The sequence below is a fragment of the Gadus chalcogrammus genome, chromosome 21 (genome assembly GCF_026213295.1).
Source record: "Gadus chalcogrammus isolate NIFS_2021 chromosome 21, NIFS_Gcha_1.0, whole genome shotgun sequence".
Classification (NCBI taxonomy): domain Eukaryota; kingdom Metazoa; phylum Chordata; class Actinopteri; order Gadiformes; family Gadidae; genus Gadus; species Gadus chalcogrammus.
Window position 1 is genome coordinate 15050949 of NC_079432.1, and position 19953 is coordinate 15070901.

At 46.8% G+C, this 19953-nt stretch overlaps 2 protein-coding genes across 3 annotated transcripts; both read right to left on the reverse strand.

The window, feature by feature from the left end:
* Positions 1 to 1241: 1241 nt before the first annotated feature.
* LOC130374631 (E3 SUMO-protein ligase ZBED1-like) lies at positions 1242 to 7871 on the reverse strand. 2 transcript variants are annotated; one of them, XM_056581506.1, is made up of 2 exons: positions 3171 to 5425; positions 1242 to 2530 (listed from the first exon to the last, which is right to left on the reverse strand). In XM_056581506.1, exons 1-2 carry the CDS (start codon positions 4009 to 4011, stop codon positions 1515 to 1517), a joined length of 1857 nt encoding a protein of 618 aa, XP_056437481.1. In that variant the 5' UTR covers positions 4012 to 5425; the 3' UTR covers positions 1242 to 1514. The 2 variants fall into 2 exon arrangements, with proteins under 2 accessions (XP_056437481.1, XP_056437482.1); XM_056581507.1 differs by having other exon boundaries at positions 1243 to 2530; positions 3171 to 7871.
* Positions 7872 to 10438: 2567 nt separating this feature from the next.
* On the reverse strand, positions 10439 to 14415 carry zgc:112001 (uncharacterized protein LOC550384 homolog). Its single transcript, XM_056581508.1, has one exon. It carries the CDS (start codon positions 14124 to 14126, stop codon positions 13218 to 13220), a length of 909 nt encoding a protein of 302 aa, XP_056437483.1. The 5' UTR covers positions 14127 to 14415; the 3' UTR covers positions 10439 to 13217.
* Positions 14416 to 19953: the final 5538 nt, after the last annotated feature.

Here is a 19953-nt window from a genome sequence, read left to right on the forward strand (position 1 = left end):
ACACTCACACTCTACCTCCCCAATGCTGTACCCTCCCTTTAACCCAATCACACAGCACACACACGCAGACAGTCCGACCTGAGATCCCTCGGTGGGCCTAACGAATGTCCTCGTGCTCGTAGTGCGGCGCCGCTGGGTCGTTGGTGCACTTGGAGTGGGGGAGGGGAGAGGGGGTGAGTTGAAACTGCCGGATACAAAGGGGGGCGTTGGAGAGGGGGGACACCTCCTTTGTAGTTGGGAGAAGATCGGCGGTGCTGCCTGGTAGGGGGCTTGAACCCGCCTCACGAACCTCGTCTGGATCGAGGGAGACCAGCCTCTTCCTGGGTCCCTCTGGCGACTAGGCCGCGAGCACGTGCTCCTGGATAGCTTAGCTCTTCGCTTAGCTCTCCGCTAGCTCTTCTCCACGAGAAACGCTAGCGGGCGAACGGACGGCAAACGCACCTCTGTCTGCCGATACACCGTGCTGCCGACAGCACGAAACACCACGAATCTTCTAATTCGCTATATTTTGGCTTTACGTCCGCACCGTGCGGTTTCCAACTGCTGGTTACAATACAACGAAACCTTCCCTCGTGGCCGACTACGCGAGACTGATAATTGACTGCGCGAGTGACCGTATCACCGTGGACTAAATCACTCCGCGCAGATAGGTCTCATTACGAACAATACACAACATGCCCGAACTGACGTAGTAAAAAGGGCAAACAAAGAAATGAGTAATACAATACCCCAATTAACATAAAATCAATTAGTACACAACAGATAAAATGCACATTTAATCCCTGGAAGTATGAACTATAATTTCCCTTATATGCAATTAAAGGGACAACAATATCAACATAAGCAAACGTTCAGAACAGCCGCCCCCTGATTTACAGGAAGGAAATCAGTAATATTAAAATGAAGGTTGCTACTCAAACTAATCAGGGGGGGTTCAGGTCAGGGTGTGGGGGGAGCTCGATAAGACGAGCCACGGGTCGATGGCAGGTTCTTCGGCCTGTGTCCACTATCGCCGAGCGGACCCTTCCATCTTTCCCTTTGACGACAGTCTTCACCCGCCCCAGGAGCCAATGCGCTCTGGGTAACGCCGGATCTACAAGCATGACGGGAGTGCCAACTTCCAAGTTACTGCGCTCTCTGTGCTACTTGCGACGGCCTTGCATATTGGGAAGATATTCTGAAGTAGGGCTGGGCGATTTGGCCTAAAAATAAAATCTCGATTTTTTCTAACTAATGGACGATTTTCGATTTAAACCTCGATTTTTTTTTTCTGTTTTTCTCTAAACAAATTAAAAAGACCAGGGCAAAATTTAAATACATATTTTCTTTATTAACACAACAAAACTGCAAGCAGTTATCCAGGGGTCCAAGCGAACTGAAAAAAAAAGATCTTGTAGGCCATTCCTGAAAAACTTGTAAAATGAAATACAACAAATAATAAATAATGATAATACAATTTATGATGAAAATACTCTCAAACAAAATAACATCCCTTTAACTTTCTGGGAAGTTGTCTACAGGTTTTTCGCAAGGAAGACAAGCCTGTCTACTGCCTCTGGCTTGAGGCATGCTCTTTGGCATGTTACAATGTTACCCCCCGTACTGAAAACCCTCTCCGAAGGGGCACTTGTGGCAGGAATGGAGAGATATTTCCTGGCCAGATTACTCAGTCTTGGGAAGTTAGCTTCATGTACCTTCCACCATTGCAGTGGGTCTGTATCAGGGTCTGTCTCAGACGACAACAAGTAGGATGACAGCTCAGCTTCAATTTTGTCCTGCTCTGACTGGGAGGTAGGCGTCACTGTCTTCTTCTTGAAGAAGCTTGCTAGAGTTTTCTTCTTCTTTGTAACAGGCTCAGCAGCTTCTTCTTGGTGCAGGTCCTTCACAGATGTGCCAGGCTGGGATTTGCTTTTCTCAGCTGGAAGAGACATCAGCTCTGTAACAGCTCTTTTCTTGATTCCATCCACTTCGTCATCTGCTATATACGTTGTCCGGAACCGGGGGTCCATGAGTGAGGCCATGTCCAGGAGTTCCTGTGTTACAGGGTCATTGTATTTATTGTTGAGGTAGTTGAGTATGTTGCTCTTGATTTGTTTGGTGAGCTCGGTCTCACCCTCCTCTGGCTGCAGAAGGCTGTTGTTTAACAGGTGGAGTACCGGTTTGAGGTAGGAGACACTCACGTAGGCTTCACCAGATAGGGCATCAGTGAATTCCTTCAGTGGACTTACAGCTTTATTCATTGACTCCAACACGTCAATGTCCTGCCAGGTGGGCACCAGGTGCCTGCTTTTCTTGTCTGCTCCCAGGACCTGTGCTATGGCCTTCTCCTGTTCCAACACTCGTTCTACCATCAGTTGTCTCGAACCCCACCTGGTTAGGGACTCGGTGATGAGGTTGTGAGATGGTAGACCGAGCTCAGCCTGTACCACTGCCATATCTCTTCTCTTCTTCCAACTGAAGGAAAAGGCACTTACAACTTTTTTGCAAACACCGATGGCACGGTCAATCCGTGGATCTTTCATACCATTCACTGTAAAAAGGAAAGAAAAAGGGAGGAAACCAAAAAGGAACATTTTAGAATAGCACCATTTGATCAATGTGACAAGAACTGCATTCACACATTGTGATAGTCTTTTTTTTAATGATTTAAATATTATTGTATTTTTCCATGACAGACAAACACAAGAAAAAAAAATATGACAATACAAGGAGATGGCTGTAGCACAGACTAGTCAAACCAGTGGGAGGAGAGAGGGTTACAGTGTTAAATTATTTTATGCATGTGTCTCTCTTTAACACATAGCCTAGTGTGTCCGCAGGAACACATGCATTATCTTACACATTATGATAGTCTAACACTTCTTAATTAAGCCTAATTCTGTTTGACAAAGAAAAGAAAATGTTTCACACTGTACTGGTATAATTTAATTAATGCGTAGCCCACACACACACACACACACACACTTTTTTTTTACTGAATAGAGCTTGAACACATCATAATGTAACTCAGTGCAACCTAATATGCAACTGCATCAATCCATTCAATTCGTTTTTATACATACATGTAGCACTTTGTTATACATTGAATAGTTTTTTAACTAAATCTGGTGCATTTATATGTCCAATGTAATTGCACACTGTCCCTTTTTAAATAAATAAATTGCACTTACTGATGGCGTTGTGCAGTCTGTGTCCAAAGCATTGGAGGTTGGGCCACTCAGTCAGTCTCAAGGCTTTAATCATGTTGGTACCGCTGTCCGTAGTCATGCAAACAAGACGGTCTTCTCGAAGCTTCCAGGAGGCCAGCGAGTCTTGTAACCCTTGGGCTATTACTTCGCCAGTGTGGTCGTCCGGGAAGTACGATGTCTGCAGGCACTTGCCTCGCAGGGTCCATTCTCCGTCAATAAAATGCACAGTCAGACTCAAATATGGGTGTGTGGTTCGGCTGGACCATAGGTCGGTAGTGGTGGAAAAATAAACGATGTTTTGCAGCTGCTCTGCGACTCCAGCTCTTGTTATGTTGTATAAATTAGGCAATGCAACTGTGGCGAAATGCTTGCGGCTGGGCAGTTGATATTTTGGGTCTATCGTTTGCAGCATCTTAATGAACCCGTTTTTTTCTACGGTATAGATGGGGACCATATCTTTTGCGATGTGATATGTCACCGCATCTGTGATCGCCTGCCACCGGGGCCCTTTCTTGTCATAAGGAATGACTGCTGAAAATGCTGCTGCCAAGGTTACCTGCTTTTTTACAGGCGCTTTGTGGCTTGAGCTCGGATCTGCATCTTTTAGTGCTACACACTCCTGCCATTCCACTGCATGTCTCTGTCGCAGGTGCTGGAATAAGTTGGTTGTGTTCCCATGTTTTGCCGCGATCAACTTTCTACAAACCTTACAAAGTACAGATGTTTGTTCTATGTCTGTCCGCTTGTAACCGAACCACTTCCATACGACTGAAGTAGCACCCTTTTTATGAACGAGTTCTTCTTCATCGGTGTTCGTGGACATTGTTATGGTAGGGGAGATCAGGGTCGATTGAAACACAGCGATTTCCTCGAAAACCACGGCAAGACTGACCAACCCCGCGAATTTTTTTATTATTTTTTAAAATATGCTGTTTCATTCGTCCTGCATGTGTGTTTCAAACGTCCCGACTAGTCGGGGCTTTTGAAACGGATGTCAACTTACATTCAAAGTTAAAAAACAGCTCGATCATTATGTATTAAATTACACTTGTAACTAAGAGAACACACATGTGAGTTGTTGATCACAAATTATTTGTATACATAACGTCATCTTTGCAAAAGACGTTTAACTGAAAAGTGTTTCAATCGACCCGGCTCTCCCCCAAGTCTGTCGGGGGCGAGGTGAATGTGATTGCAGTAGGCTGAGTTTTGCGCGCGTTCTGGAAAGTGAGAGAGGAGGCTACTACGGAGTCTATTCAGCAAAACAAATCGGAAGAGTCTAGAACTGTTTTTAAATCGCGATTTTTCGGTTCAGCCATTTCACAAACCGTAGGAAAGAAAAAATGCAAATTAATCGATTAAACCGAAAAAATCGCCCAGCCCTATTCTGAAGTGTACCTCCTCCAGAACTGGTCAGCTACAGCCTGACTGTACTTCCAGGTACGATCACTGACGTCATCAGTTGAGGCATAGGCGGCGAGTGGGAGAGCTGTGTCTGGCCGCCCCATGAGGAGAGAGTTGGGCGTGATGGGATCGAGGTCAGCCAGGTCGCTACTCGTGTATCCCAACGGCTTAGAGTTGAGGATGGCCTCCACTTCAACCAACACTGTGGCGAAGACCTCTGCTTTGGGGACCTGTCCTCCAAGGGCGAAGTTGAGAGCCGCTTTCACTGACCTGACTTCCCTCTCCCACACTCCTCCGAAATGAGGGGCGCTAGGTGGGTTGTACTGGAAGTCGACTTGGAGGGGGGCTAGTTCTTTCTTCAACTCCTCTGTCATGTCTCTGTAGTTCTTCTTCAGCTCAGCTTCCGTTGGCCGCCTTCCTCTCTTGGGTTTTTCAGCCGGGGCTGCGGTGGGTTCTTCGACCACCTCAGCGACAACAGCCAACTCCACAGGGGTCTCTTCCGCCTCCTCTTGCTGCTTGGCCTTTCTTCCCCGGGCTTTAGACGGAGCCTTCACCTTCTCAGGGGCCAAACTCTCCACCACTTGGAGCTCTTCGGAGGCCTCCTCCTCCTCAACAGACTCTTGCTTGGTCTTCTTTGATCTCCTTGATTTCTCAGGCAGCTGCTTCACAACAGCCTCTGGAAGGACCGGGATGTCTACCTCCGCCTCCTCTTCTGGTTTGGCCTTGATTGACCTTCCCCTCTTGGCTCGGACCGGGGCCTGGGTCGGTTGTTTGGCAGCGACCTGTTCAACGGCGACCGCCTCGGGTTCTGGTCCAGCCTTCCTCCCTCGTCTGGCCTTCACCCTGACAGGGCCGGCTCTTCGGGCTGAGCGTCAGCCGCCCCCTCACTGACCTCCTCCTCCTCCATCACTCCCACCTGAGGCTCCTGCTGGGCGGCCTTCCGGTTTCTTCTCGGCTTCGCCACTTTTACAGCGGGAACGGACTCTTCCTCAGGCTGGGGAACAGCCGTCGGCTGTTCAGCCACCTTCTTGGGGGTCCTTCCCTTCCTGGTTGCTGGAGTCTTGACTGGAGGTGGGAGTGCGGTGGTGTCCGATTGCCATAGCTTACGGACGTTCTCCATAAGTATCCCATCCTCGGCCTCGGCTCCGAGGTAGTGGGTTCGGGTCTGGCTGGGCTTAGTACTCTTCAGGTTGATGGGGCCTTGGAGGGTCCAGCCCAGTGGAGTATCTAGGGCAACGGGACAGCCTCTCGGGCCCGGCAGGATGCGTCTTGGGAGGGTGAGCCTGGCGTAGTCCGACCCAAGCAGGATGGTCGGCACCACTTCCTCTTCTTGGTCAAGCTCCAACTCAGACAGATGGGGGTACTTAGCCTCGAGGGCCTTTATCGGGTATCCGTACTTAGAAAGGCTCAAATCGGCTGCCGTGAACACGTCACACAGAGGATGCACCTCTCCTGGTCGTCCCCGCGCCATGATCTCTAGGGACACTATCTCACCCGCGACCTTGGTGGGCTCTGGCCTGATGGTGAGGATGTTCATCTGGTGGGGTCGACCCTTGAGTCCCAGGGCGTTGGCTGCTTCCTTCAGCAGGAGGGTGCGTTCTGCGCCGTCGTCAATGATTGCGTAGGTCGACATCTCTTTACCATCATGGCGTAGGACGACCGGCACCATCTTGAGTAGCACCCGGGAGTTGTAACCACGCACTGGGCCTACGTAGTAGGTGCGACCCTCCTCTGTCTCAGCGGATGGGTCCTGGGTGGTCTCCCTGGTCTCTGGTTTATCCCTTCCGTCATTGAGATCATGGAGGACTGTGAGGTGCGTCCTGCCGCACTCCTTAATGCGACAGGGCCTCTTTAGGGTGCATTGCTTGGCCATGTGCTCGCGGGCGCACCTCCAACACCGTTTGTTGTCCTTGATCCACTGCTTCCTCTCTTCGGTGTTCTTCTTCTCGAACTCAGGACAGCGTTCGAGCCAGTGTGGCTCCGTGCAATATGGGCAAGGCGGTGGAGGTGTCCTATCGCCCTTCTTCTTCTCACCATTCTTAGGGCCGCCCCGTTCACCATGGGGGGCAGCCTTCCCTTCTGAGATGGTCGTCATCACCCGAACGGATCCTTCCCTCCTCCAGGAGGCTCGATCGGACCGTTCATGGCTGCCACACTTCGACTCAGCTTTCTTTGGGAGGCGGATGTGCTTCACCTCCCCTCTTAGGAACTCGGACAGCTCCTCTAGGCTGGCCGCCGGCTGGTCGGGATACAGCTGGTCGTGACGCCGCCGGAATCTCTCCTCTCTGTGTCTGGGTAGCTTCCTTATGAAGCGCTCTACCGTGGAGCCTGTGTTCAGCTCTCTGGTTCCAGTCGGTCCCTGTAGTTTCAGCATCGTAACCAGGGAACGGACGCGGAGGGTGTAGTCATCGAGAGCTGCATCGCTTCTGATATCTGGCAACTCCCCGAGGGCTTCAACCTCGTCGAGGATGTGGTCCCATGGACATCCCCAGCGGCGATCCAGTTCCGCGATGCTATCAGTGTAGGGGGTGGGGGACTGGGCATGGGAGAAGCACAACCTCTTAGCTATCGGTAGCTTGCAGTGGAGATGGAGTGTGAGCCACTTCTGTTGTTCACTGTGGTATGCCTGCGGTTCTCCTAACAGGTAGTCCAGGCTCAGTCGCATCTCCCGATAGTTCTCCCTGCTGTCTTCGGTGAAGAAGGGAACAATGGAACCAGGCGGGTGGTTAGGGAGTGGGTCGTAAGGTCCCGTGTAATGGCGTACTGTTTTCGATGGTGAGGAGAGAGGGAGGGGGTGTGGGCTTTGCCGGTGACGGTCCAGCAGGGAGTCCAGTCGTTCATTGAGCTCTAGTTCCTCATCCACAGGTGTACTTTGGGGTCTCGGGCTCAGAACTTGAGGCGCCTCTCCATCCCTCCTGCTTGGATTAGGGGGGCTAGCATTGGTGGGTGTTCGTGATATCGGGCCGTGATAGTGCACTCTGGTTGGCGAGAGAGAGCTAGCTTAGCGAGTTCTAGGTTCTGTGTGGCCGCCCGTTGTAGTGCCTCTGCGGTAGCCTGGGCTTGACGCTCCCGACGCTCTTTGTCACCACGGGCTTCTTGTTGCAGGTGTTCTTCTCTGGCGAGAGCGTCCTGGCGCTGGTGCTCCTCTCTGGCGAGAGCGTCCTGGCGCTGGTGCTCCTCTCTGGCGAGAGCGTCCTGGCGCTGGTGCTCCTCTCTGGCGAGAGCGTCCTGGCGCTGGTGCTCCTGGCTATCAACCAACTGCTGGATTAGCCTCTCGGAGAGTGCACTCCCAACGCTTGATCGTTCTGAGTAGCCGCTACGCTGACTACCTGTCCGGCTACCGTGGACGCTGCCCCGCCGGCTACGGGATAGACGAGACCTCTGGTCACGGGGCCTGGAGAGGGGGGGGTCGATGAAGAACTCACCCGGTTGGAAGGCCTGGGGGTCGGTCCTGTTCAGTGGGACCTCCGACTCGCCTTGGCTGTAGGTTTCTGATAGCGGCGGCTTGGCTGCTATCAGCCGCGGGCTCACTACTTTCACTGTCTCTTCTGAGGCTTTTAGTAGCGGGGAAGGGGGGTGTAAACTAGGTTGCGTGACCAACTCTGACTCTGGCGTGGCAGTAGCGTCCTCTACTGCCTGGGGTTGGTTGTCATCCATACTAGTGGGGCTATCAATCTCTGGCGTGCCCAGGTGATAGTCATTTAGTTTCGCGGGTGGCCTGCGTTCTCTAACAGAACGTGGTGTAAGTGATTCTAGGGAGGGGGTAGGGGCAGGGCCTACATCTAGGGTGGGGATTACGTCATCTCCCTCACTCTTTTGAGACATTATGCCTGATTACATACAACATCCGGCTCGAAGGACCATTAAATGTACTGAAGGAGGTACCGGAGCCTATAAAGGACTGTATAATTACCAAAGGGATGTAATCTGACTCATGTAATCTATAACCAAATAATATCTAAACCTGGGTACATATTTAGCTAAGAGTGAGAGGAGACCAAAGCTACGTTTAACAATTTAATACAGACAATAAACTACCCTAGATATACACATTAAACACATTGACATATAAACACTTCAATACACACTCTGACTCTACCTCCCCAATGCTGTACCCTCCCTTTAACCCAATCACACAGCACACACACACGCAGACAGTCCGACCTGAGATCCCTCGGTGGGCCTAACGAATGTCCTCGTGCTCGTAGTGCGGCGCCGCTGGGTCGTTGGTGCACTTGGAGTGGGGGTGAGTTGAAACTGCCGGATACAAAGGGGGGCGTTGGAGAGGGGGGACACCTCCCTTGTAGTTGGGGTGAAGATCGGCGGTGCTGCCTGGTAGGGGGCTTGAACCCGCCTCACGAACCTCGTCTGGATCGAGGGAGACCAGCCTCTTACTGGGTCCCTATGGTGACTAGGCCGCGAGCACGTGCTCCTGGATAGCTTAGCTCTCCGCTAGCTCTTCTCCACGAGAAACACTAGCGGGCGAACGGACAGCAAACGCAGCTCTGTCTGCCGATACACCGTGCTGCCGACAGCACGAATCTTCTAATTCGCTATATTTTGGCTTTACGTCCGCACCGTGCGGTTTCCAACTGCTGGTTACAATACAACGAAACCTTCCCTCGTGGCCGACTACGCGAGACTGATAATTGACTGCGCGAGTAACCGTATCACCCGTGGAATAAATCACTCCGCGCAGATAGGTCTCATTACGAACAATACACAACATGCCCGAACTGACGTAGTAAAAAGGGCAAACAAAGAAATGAGTAATACAATACCCCAATTAACATCAAATCAATTAGTACACAACAGATAAAATGCACATTTAATCCCTGGAAGTATGAACTATAATTGCCCTTTAGGGTGACCAGACGTCCTCTTTTTCCCGGACATGTCCTCTTTTCGAGACCTAAAAAATGCGTCCGGCAGGGATTCCAAAAACGTCCGGTATTTTGCCTCGTCGCAAAAAAAAATAAATATATATATTATTGTTATTATTATCTTTTTATTTGCCTCGTCGCATATTTGTGTTTCTGGGTCTTTCACATAACCTACTAGTTATTACCATTGTATATGTCTATGGTTATTACGGCCTTCCAAGTTCTGGAAATGGTATCTCCCTTACGTTCCACCTTCTTGCGCGAGCTGACTGTAGAGAGAGTCTGTCATTGGGCGACCGATCTCATGTGCTCGTTGAGAAGGTGCCGTGTATAGACGGAATGAAACCCCCACTGAAGTACGTAGGCTGACGATACAACCCCCCCCCCCCCCCCCCCCCCCCCCCCCCCCCCCGTCAACAATCTTGCCCGGGGCGCAATTGGACCTAGGATCGCCACTGTCTGCAGCCATGCCTAAACGTAAATGTAAGTTCACGGACGAACTAAAGAAAAAATACCCATGTTTTCGCCCCCCCCCCCCCCCCCCCCCCGCGACGAAGTGTCCTCTTTTTCACAAACTCAAATCTGGTCACCCTACCTTATATGCAATTAAAGGGACAACAATATCAACATATGCAAACCTTCAGAACAGGTTGACAGTGCATTAGTCTGTTTATTTTAATGTTTAATTGCGTTAAATAAGAATATATATTCTGAAAGGGCTTTTTCAAACGCGCCATCAAATCTCCCTGCAACCAATTGGCCAGGGTGGCTATAGCAAAAGAGCGGTCCCAGGTAGACGCATTGAAGGTCAAATAGGTAGCCAACAAAAAATATAACTAGCATTTGTCCGTCCGTCCATCCATCCCCCCAATGTAAGTTCTTAAAAGAAACTGGTACTTAACTGACTTTTATTGGCAAGTTCAACGTTAAATACACAATGCTATAAGAGTTTCTGGACAGATTATTGGATGCCATAGTTAAATAGCTGAGGTATTTTCAATATATGGCCAAAAGCACAGAGCGCTCAAATGTCGGTTCATGGCCGGGTTCTTCGGGCTTTGAGTTGACGTGAATTGTCTGTAACTGGCATTCTCTAGATCGGTTGGTTTTAACTACTCCAGAACTTCTCTTCATGGAAACTGAGAAAAATGTTCTCTGCAGTAGGCTACGTGTAGGACTCTCGGACTACATGACATGTAATTTGCTTTGTTGAACCGAATCCATCAATCTTCATCAGTCAGGCATTCATTGTATTTAAATTGAAGAGACATGGCCTGATGTCCCCTTTTGACATATTTATGACAAAATATTAATTTTCCTTTATTGTTTTGTAGAGACTAACCCGTCCAAACCGACGGTGACCGGATGTTTGCAGCTCTTATGCGGCGTGATATTTACACTGGGGACATTATTGACTTTGTATTTTACATTCATAAAGTCAACTCAGAATGGTAACTGCATCCCCCTCCCAAGTTACGCAAATCGTCACTACAATCCAGTCCAAAAAGTCGCAAAGAAACCCCTCATTCTGATATGGTTCTGGCCGGACGACCTAAAGTTTGACTTTCACGACTGCAAGAAACACCTCAACATCGATGGCTGCCATCTCACTGATGACCGATCCCTATACCTCAAAGCAAAGGAAGTGATTTTTTTTCACGATGCCATCAAAGACGATCTGTCCAACCTGCCCAGACTACGAAGGCCGGCCTTCCAGCATTTTATCAATATGTTTTGTTTGGCTTCGCTAACCATATATTAAAGATGAATTGTCCTATTGGTTTTAGTAGCCAATCCACAACCAGTGTGTAGCACCCACTTGGGTGATGCATGGCAGCCAACTAAAACAAATCTTGCCTAATTATTGAGAAAATGAATATATATCAATATATATCAAAATGCATTCAAATAAATATTTGTTTAACTTCTTCACTCATTATTTAAACCCTTTTACTCTATCTTTCTTATTAATGGTATTTCCCTTTTTTACAACTGAAAAAAAAATGCATTGGAACAAAAAACAAGAAGTGTTTAATATAGGACATTTGTCACCCCCTAGTGTCGAAAGAGCAGCTACACGAAAGTAGCTGAAGCCATTGGGTGACTCTTGCGTCTTGCTTTACGCCGTAAGCTGACCAAGCGGCCTGTAATGAGGAGGACGAGAACATCTATATCAAGCCAATTAACATTGTATTCGTTTGGATTGTTTTATTTTTTAATGAACATGTCTCTCGTTTGTAAATGAGTCCTGTCAATATTCCTATTTTTATTCCTGGCTTTCATTTATTCCTAAAATAGATCTACAATCTCTTAATTAAATTGCCATGAAAACAAAGTCATCAACAATTATTTTATCAATCTGCAAGTATGAGATCAAAAGGTTTTAGGACATCACTGACCACTCATTGTCATGCCATACCTGTCTATACTTTGTACTGTAGGCCTATATATTTTTACTTTTAATGTTTCTGTTGTTGGTACTAGGACTGGATGTCAGCACTTTTGCTAAACGTTGCCATGTTAACATCTTGTAGGTTTTTACTGATGTTGATGGCTGCTCTGTCCCTATCGATCAAACATAAATAAACTTGGCTCGATTGAAAATGTAAATTTTTTTTGCACCGAAAGTAAACCGTACAACCTGATTCCAAACATTAATGGAAAGGGTATTAATGGGCCTGTAAATGGCTCCCTGAACCGGAGCCGTGGCTTGTCCTCAGGTGCCATTCGGCCTTTTTTCAAACAAGGAAACGCCCCATCCCTATGTGTTGTGTTATACTCTTTGTGATAAGTATATACTAGTTCATCCCTCTAGCATGTTTTGTTGATGCCTGTTTCTGTGGTGAGCACTAGTGCATCTCTTAATTAAGTTGTATTTTCAATAAGTTATTTTAGGGATTTACATTCCTCTTCAAATGTTGAAACCGTTTCTACTTTCCATGTTGGTTTATGCAAAATAAACCCATGGAGGCAGGCCATGTTTCCTTGCTTTTCGAAATACCTGACTATGCATAGTCTTTTGTTGTGCCTTTAGTGCACAGACATCTATGAATGCTTGTTTTTTTTAAACAAGGTACCGACCCATTCCTATGTGAGCATGTGTTGTACTTTTTTTGATAAGTTATGTGCTAGTTAATCACTCTGTCTTGCCTTGTTGGTTGGTGGGCCTAAGGTATAGTGTGTATCGTAGGTGTCTCAATTGTTTCCCTTACGTTATTATTCAGGGACTCTTTCTATCTCTTACACATTGTCTGTCTGAATCTCTCTCTCTATGCCTCGTTCTCATTATTACTAGCCGAAGACTTGTGCTGCATACCACCTAACAAACTGGAATTAGGCCTATGTCAATCTTACAATGTGATATTATGAAGGCTTCATGTTAAATACATTTCAGATCACTTTGTTTTTAAAGGGATTTATGAGAGAAACCACTTGCATCGTTTTTTTTATCCATCATCAACACAAGCTAGGGGGAACCATAGTTAAGATCAATGACATCACAAAAGAGTCTGGCTTAAAAATAATAATCAAGGAGACCATCTCTGTAAATAGGCCTGCCAATGGCTAAACTCTTAATTTATCATACGATGAACCCATGACGCTGGTCGTATAGGCTAGCATCATGCTGATTGCAGGCTTTGGGACTGTGGGCCTACAGTAGGCTACAGTGCCGTATGGTAGGCATACATTATGAACGCTACATCAAATTGCCTCTGCTGAAATGTCAACAGCCAACACTATACTACACAAATCTCATCCTCGATCTCTCGCGGGAAGGACCGGAACAGGGGGTTAAACTGAGCGGCTTCAGTGAGGACGGGATGGGGAGCTCCAGTAGGCTGTCCGGAAACCTCGCTGGGCTCAATTGTCGGAGAACAGTCTGCATGGCGGAGAGGACCAGCGCCGCGGGGGTCTTCCCCACCAGGTACTGAAAGGTGGCCTCGCCTAGAGCCTTGGACCAGAAGTCCGGCTCCTTGCCGAGAACGCCTTTCATTTTGAAGTGACACCCGGCGGGCATGAACATCAACAAGTTGTCCAGAGTTCGTCTTCTTTCCGCCGGTGTCACATTGCTGGGCTCCCTGAAGCGTGCCAGCAGCACGTCTAGCGGGGTCCTGCCCTGGTGGTCCTCCACGCACGGGGACGCACCGTTGCCGAGGAGCATAGTGACAGCCTCGGGGCGCTCGAGTTCACACGCCAAGTGAAGTGGCGTTTTGCCGTCATCTGCGTGCAGACATCCCCCCTGGCGCGTGTAGGAAGGGATGCTCGGCTTGGTGCGATGCACTTCCTGCAGGATGAGACCCAAGATGTACCGCCTGTCGTAGCGAACAGTCATTGCCAGATGTGGGGCTGACGAGGGGCAGCAGCAGAACCGCTCCCCGGGCCGAGAGAGCGCCTCGTCGGTGTAGTGGCTCAGCAAGTAACGGGCGTACGGCTGGTGGTCGTGCACTATGGCGTACAGCAGTGCCTCGGACGGGTTGTAAGTTCTTTGGGTGTCGTCGACCTCCTGGTAAAACGTCTCCATGGTCCGCATGTCCTCCAACATCCACACGGGTTTGAGGTCCCGCACGGCCTGGTAGAATAGTAGCGAGAAGTACTTCCGTGGCTTGTTGTCATTGATCTGCATCCCGGGGATGTTGGTGGACAACGCCATTGCTGTGCCCAGCGACCCGCCTCTGGAGTTGTCCTTAAAACTTTCCGAAATATATTAATGGTGCGCTATAACGACATGCTAACTCGAATAACTGCTATTTTAACGATTGCACAAGCAGGGCGAGGACATGGAAAGCTGACACACCCTTTATAAACTCATTCGAGCATACATTCCTGCTAACACAATCACACATTGAACTGCATTGTAAACAGGTCGTTCCTCTGCAGTATCACGAAACTGCGCATGCGCTAGCAGTTACAAACTCATGCTCCCCTTTTACCGACAGGGGCGATAGGGAGACCACAACCTGTCTAAAGACTATTAAGTGAAGGAACTCAGTGTAGTTGTAAGATTATCATAATTTCCATTCCATTCCATGCAGGGTGACCCAGGCCAGGTGAGGCTGCTTGAACCAGCCTTCATCCACACTACACATCCAACAGTGTGGTTTTCCATGTTTTAAATGTCTTAAGTCGACTGTTGATTCATTTATAATTTACACATTTGAGGACAGGCACTTTTAAAGTCTATTCATTTATCCAATGTTAACATCACAACAGTGCCCTGTAACACTTAAATATAAATCTGAATGTGGGTTTTCCCAAAATAATGAAAACCTATTAATAAATAGGAAAGACAGTTTTAAAGAAATGTTCCAGAAGGTAAATGTTAGCAAAACAAATGTTTGTTTAAAGGAACCTGCAAAATTGCTGTTTGACAAACACAGTCTGATACAATACAACAACTACAACGAGAGAAAACATTAGGATTTCCTCCAAATGTATATTGTAGTATATGACTGGTACTTTATGTTAAGAAAAAAGCTGAGTGAATGAAAGAAAGAAATCCCCCCAAAAAAATCAAAAGTTAGCCGTGTGACGAAAATCTGATGGTAGGTTTGATGATGTAAAGAAAGACTAAAACAACTGATTGGCATCAATACCACAAAACAGAACCAAGGGAAACTGTTGAGAACCTATCCTACTGCCTGTTCAACAGAGGCAGTGAACCACAGGCCGGGTGATGGCACCATAGCAGATGCTTATGACCAACAACTACAAGTGAATGATTAAACTTAACATTACGAAACATTGTGTGCGCCTCCTGGATTGAACCGGCAGCGAAGACGATAGCCGATGTGCGGCCTGTTGTACATATACGGCTAGGAAAAAAGGGCCTACAAGGACACAGAGTAACTGTCCTGAAGCTACAGCTAGCTAACCTCAGAAACGTTATTATATACAGAATAAGATAGGAGGTATGATACAAATATGGTGAATACACCATGAACCACATATTACCGTTTTAAAATTGCACTATAAGTGAGTATTGTACCGTATAGGCACAGTGTAGACACAGATGTTACAGTATAGTATAAGTATGAATACAACCTGTGAGAGATGAACGGACAGACGGACAAAGGCGTCTAGTACAAATGTTGGTAGCTGGAGGAGGGTGAGGTGTGTGTTGGTACAGGGTGGAGGGGGGGGAACTTCATCCGAACTGAGCTTTATAATAAATAAATTATAAATAGGCCTACTGTTCAGTAAATATAGAATTATGGCTTGTAATCTTTCCATCATATTTCCTTTCCATGTTTCCTTTGTAATGATTTCCATTTGTTTTTGTTGCTTTCTGGTTGGTAAGTGAACAAACTGGGAGCATTAGCCATCTTTCTGACGATTGCTCTCCACAATTTGCCCCATCTATGCCTTCTTGCAGTAATGTTGGGTATCGTGTGTCTCGAGTGCAGGCTGGCACTCTTTACTCCGCAACTGCATTTTTTAATTTTTACTGTTTGCATTCACATAAAGGGCGTTTTCTACGGCTCAATCAATCCACAATTGGGAACTTTGTACCATGACCAATGTATATGTAGTAGAACATTGTGAAAGTAACCGCCTATATGTTTCTCAATATATGGTAATTGAAGTAAGTAAACTACATTTATAAACCCATAATTCTCCGTTATATATAGGCCTAAAACCACTCAGCCTCCCCGGTGTCCGAGACCCCCCCCCCCCCCCCCCCCCCCCCCCGGTGTCCGAGACCCCCCCCGATGTCCTCAGTCAGAGTCAGCCGGGGGGGCGTGAGGCGTATCCACGGACAACAGGAGCGTCTTGTCACCTGGCGGGAGAGCGGACAAAGCACCCCTGTAATCCCTCTATCCCTCAGTGAACAGGGGTTGTAGCCAATTCAGTGGACCATTGTCGCTCCCACTGACCACTAATACCACTAGGGGCCCTAAGGCTATAGTGGTCCGGGACCATCTAGCGAGGGGTCTGTGAGGGGGTCTTTGTGGTCCCAATCCATCTTGTGCCTTATCTGGATGCGTTGGCGACATTGTTCGCTGAATGAATGTCAAAGATCATAATCCCTTGTCTATTATGCTCTTTTGTAGATTATGCCTGTGTTCTTATTGTTGCACTGTATATTGCAGTTTGTGTGGTAAAGGGTCACCTAACCTAGGTTTGTAGGGATATAGATATATATTTCTATCTGTCTGTAGATATGTATCTATCTATCGATCGATCCATCCATCTATTTATCTATGCATGTGACTATTTAATTGACCTGTTTATACATTTGACCTGTGGTCTATAAGGTCCCTGTGCTCCGGACCAGTCCCTCAGTGGAGTGCTGCCTGGTCCGTCCCTGGTCCCTGTGCTCTGGACCAGTCCCTCAGTGGAGTGCTGCCTGGTCCGTCCCTGGTCCCTGTGCTCCGGACCAGTCCCTCAGTGGAGTGCTGCCTGGTCCGTCCCTGGTCCCTGTGCTCTGGGCCAGTCCCTCAGTGGCGTGTTGCGGGGTCCGTCCCTGGTTCCTGTGCTCCGGACCAGTTGTTGAGTTGCGTCCGTCGCGTGGTCCTCATACACTGTCTCTCCTTCGGCAACTTTTGTCAGCTATCATGTCTTCGGTGAACACAGCTTGCACATGGACAATATTTGGCGGCTATGGCATGGACAGCAGTGCTTTCATTAATATTCTTGAGGAAATTACTGAAATCGAATAAAAAAAGCATTAATCACCAGATGGTTAAATATTAAATGACTATAATGCCATAAAAAGTGTTTCTCCTTATCTAGGTTCTCCTTAATTACCACATAATAATACTCAAAGCTTCAATAATGTGGATTTTATGGAAATCTAATTTCACAGCATACCTGTGGGAAGTAAGGGAGCTGGCGGGGATTGAGGATGAACTAGGATTTCATTTATTTATTATAATTTCGAAATACTTCACTTTTATTCACCGATATTAAAGTAGCAGGCAACCTAAAACCGGGCTGAAATAGGGGGAACACTACTACTTAAAATTAAACATGAATATTAAGATGATGCAAATAAAACTAATGTAATTACATTTACTTGACCCATAATGCCGGTAAAGTGGAATGAATACTTGATTATGGCATTGCTTATGTTTCTATCTCGCTGGTCTCATCACAAAAACAAACTTAAACCCATCTAACTAACCATATTCTTCATCTGTGAACTCTGAGTCTGGACGAGTCTGGACCGCCAGCCTGGCCCATTCCACAGCAACTCGTATTGAATTAAACTGATAATGAACTAATCCAGAAAGTGCACATAGGCCTACTTTGAGGCGTCCCCCCAGTGGGCTGTTGTTAGTTCCCGTCTGCCGCTGAAGGGTCACATTTGTAATTCAAATGTAATCCTCTGACTCAAACCCTCTATTTGTGGATTCAGACATTGGTTTCAAGGAGTGAAAACATTGTTGTAGCTGAGATGAGGATATCCAGGAGCCAGAATTCTAAATACTAAATAAAATAGTTTGCTTTCCATGGCCCCGTTTCAAATCGAATCTGTAACACGTATTAGAAACATGTTGGTTCGGCATGAATTCTAAATCGCACAGAGGCTATCAAATAGCGTTTGATTATGCTTATATTTGATTCCTTGCCCTTGTAAGCCTTTTGTTTGTTCAGGCCTATTTTCTTAAATTTCTTAATAAAGTAATACAATTAGTTTATCTTAAAATGGATTTTAAGAAAATTTTAAATTAATTTTAATTGATGAGCATAACGCCTACACTGTACAATATACATGACAATCTTGTTAACGTCAATCCTGTTTGCAATCTTGTCTTTTTTCAGCGTCCAACCCTGCTCCAACTTTCAGTGTCGTCTGCAGTGTTTCATTTCTTTGGGCACCTTTTTTCTTTGCATTTAGCACTCATAAAGTCCAATTAAAATGTAAATTGCCCCCACCTCCCCAGTAACGTACTTCATCTACAAAAAGAAGATGAGGTAATCAAAGTCGTGTGTCAGAGGAGCGCAGTAAAGCCACGTATATAGGAGGGGAATCCACCTACCCCCAACTCTGGTTTGACCATCGTCATGTGCTCCCACTGAAACTGAAACACTTTTCTACAAAGCGGTAGCAGTTTGTAGCAGGCAGTAGAGGTGGGGATATCGATCACAAAATATTGCCACCGTTAATGTTTACAGGCACAAAATGTTGACAGGCATTGACAGGCATTGAACGTGGTTTACATTTTAAGAAGCATACCTACCTTTCATAAAGTACTAGCGTATTGTATCATCTTACACACAGAAAAGACAGAGAAAGAATCTTGTTCAAAGGATGTGCAATTAAGAGGAGACAAGAGACTGAAATTGATTGTTTTAATGTTCAGAGTCTGATTCATGAAGCTGTTGTAATTAATTTAAAAACAGGAGCGTTCCCTTTCTGTTGTCCAAAGTTCATTTGCCGGTTTTATATCAGCTAACGTCATATTTTTTGTTGCATTTCCTTCTGTATCAGCTAAATTAGTACGTTGGAGCTTGTGTGGCTGATGGCTGGTTTAAGCAGCCTTACCTGGCCAAGCCAGTCCAAACCTGTCTGTTTGGAATCTGGAGCTGGGTGAGGCTGCACACCTTAAACATTGAGTGATCAGTGTGCACGGGTTAAACACACTCAGGTTAAACACACTCGGGTTAAACACACTCAGGGACAGCTCTTGCATGGCAGTGCAGCACCATTGACATGTTAATTTTCTTAAAGAGCATAGCCGATTGAACCCCACCACCCTGTGTCCTTTGTCTGGAGGGGCCCAGAAAAGCCCCCTAGTGTGTGGCAGCCATCGTGTAGCACCAGCTTTGATTATCATATGACTAAGAATCGTGACGCCCTATACTGACGTATATTTTACTCTGATCAAAAAGGTATCTCAATCAATTGCCCCCATGTAGGAGTCTGGTGGTATTGGTTGTAGTTTGTGCCGGTGGCTGGTGCATAGAGGGATGTAGTAGTGCTATTTTTTGGTGTGGGGGGGGGGGGGTTATTGTCCACTGATAATTGTGTTCATGTTGGCACATTCATTTACAATAATGAAAATAATATTTTTGTTATTTTCCTTTATCTGTCCTGTGTTTTAACAAGCATTCAGTGGAAAGCAAATTGCTTGCTATATCCATGCTTCAGTTGGCAATCAAACTCAGGTGTCACAGGTGGCATCACCTTATAATGATTGCTATCATTGGCATATCATTCAGTGGTCATGAAAAATGTATTCAGGTTTTGATGATGTATTTCCTTCAGGAATCGTGACGCACTGCTCTCCCCTGCATGAAAATACATAGGCCGCTCTGAATAATAGGAAATATCTATTGATATCGGCGATTCTGGTATGATTACTTTGTATCGGATCGAAACAAAGCTTTGCAGTATCGCCCACCGCTAGTTGGTATGGAGTTCTACAGTAACTCCTGCCATGGGGGATGCGATGTATTCTAAAAACGACAACCTGTGTTTTTATAGTAATTTCTGGTCCAAAATTACGTGAAAATGCAGAAATCAGAGCAGC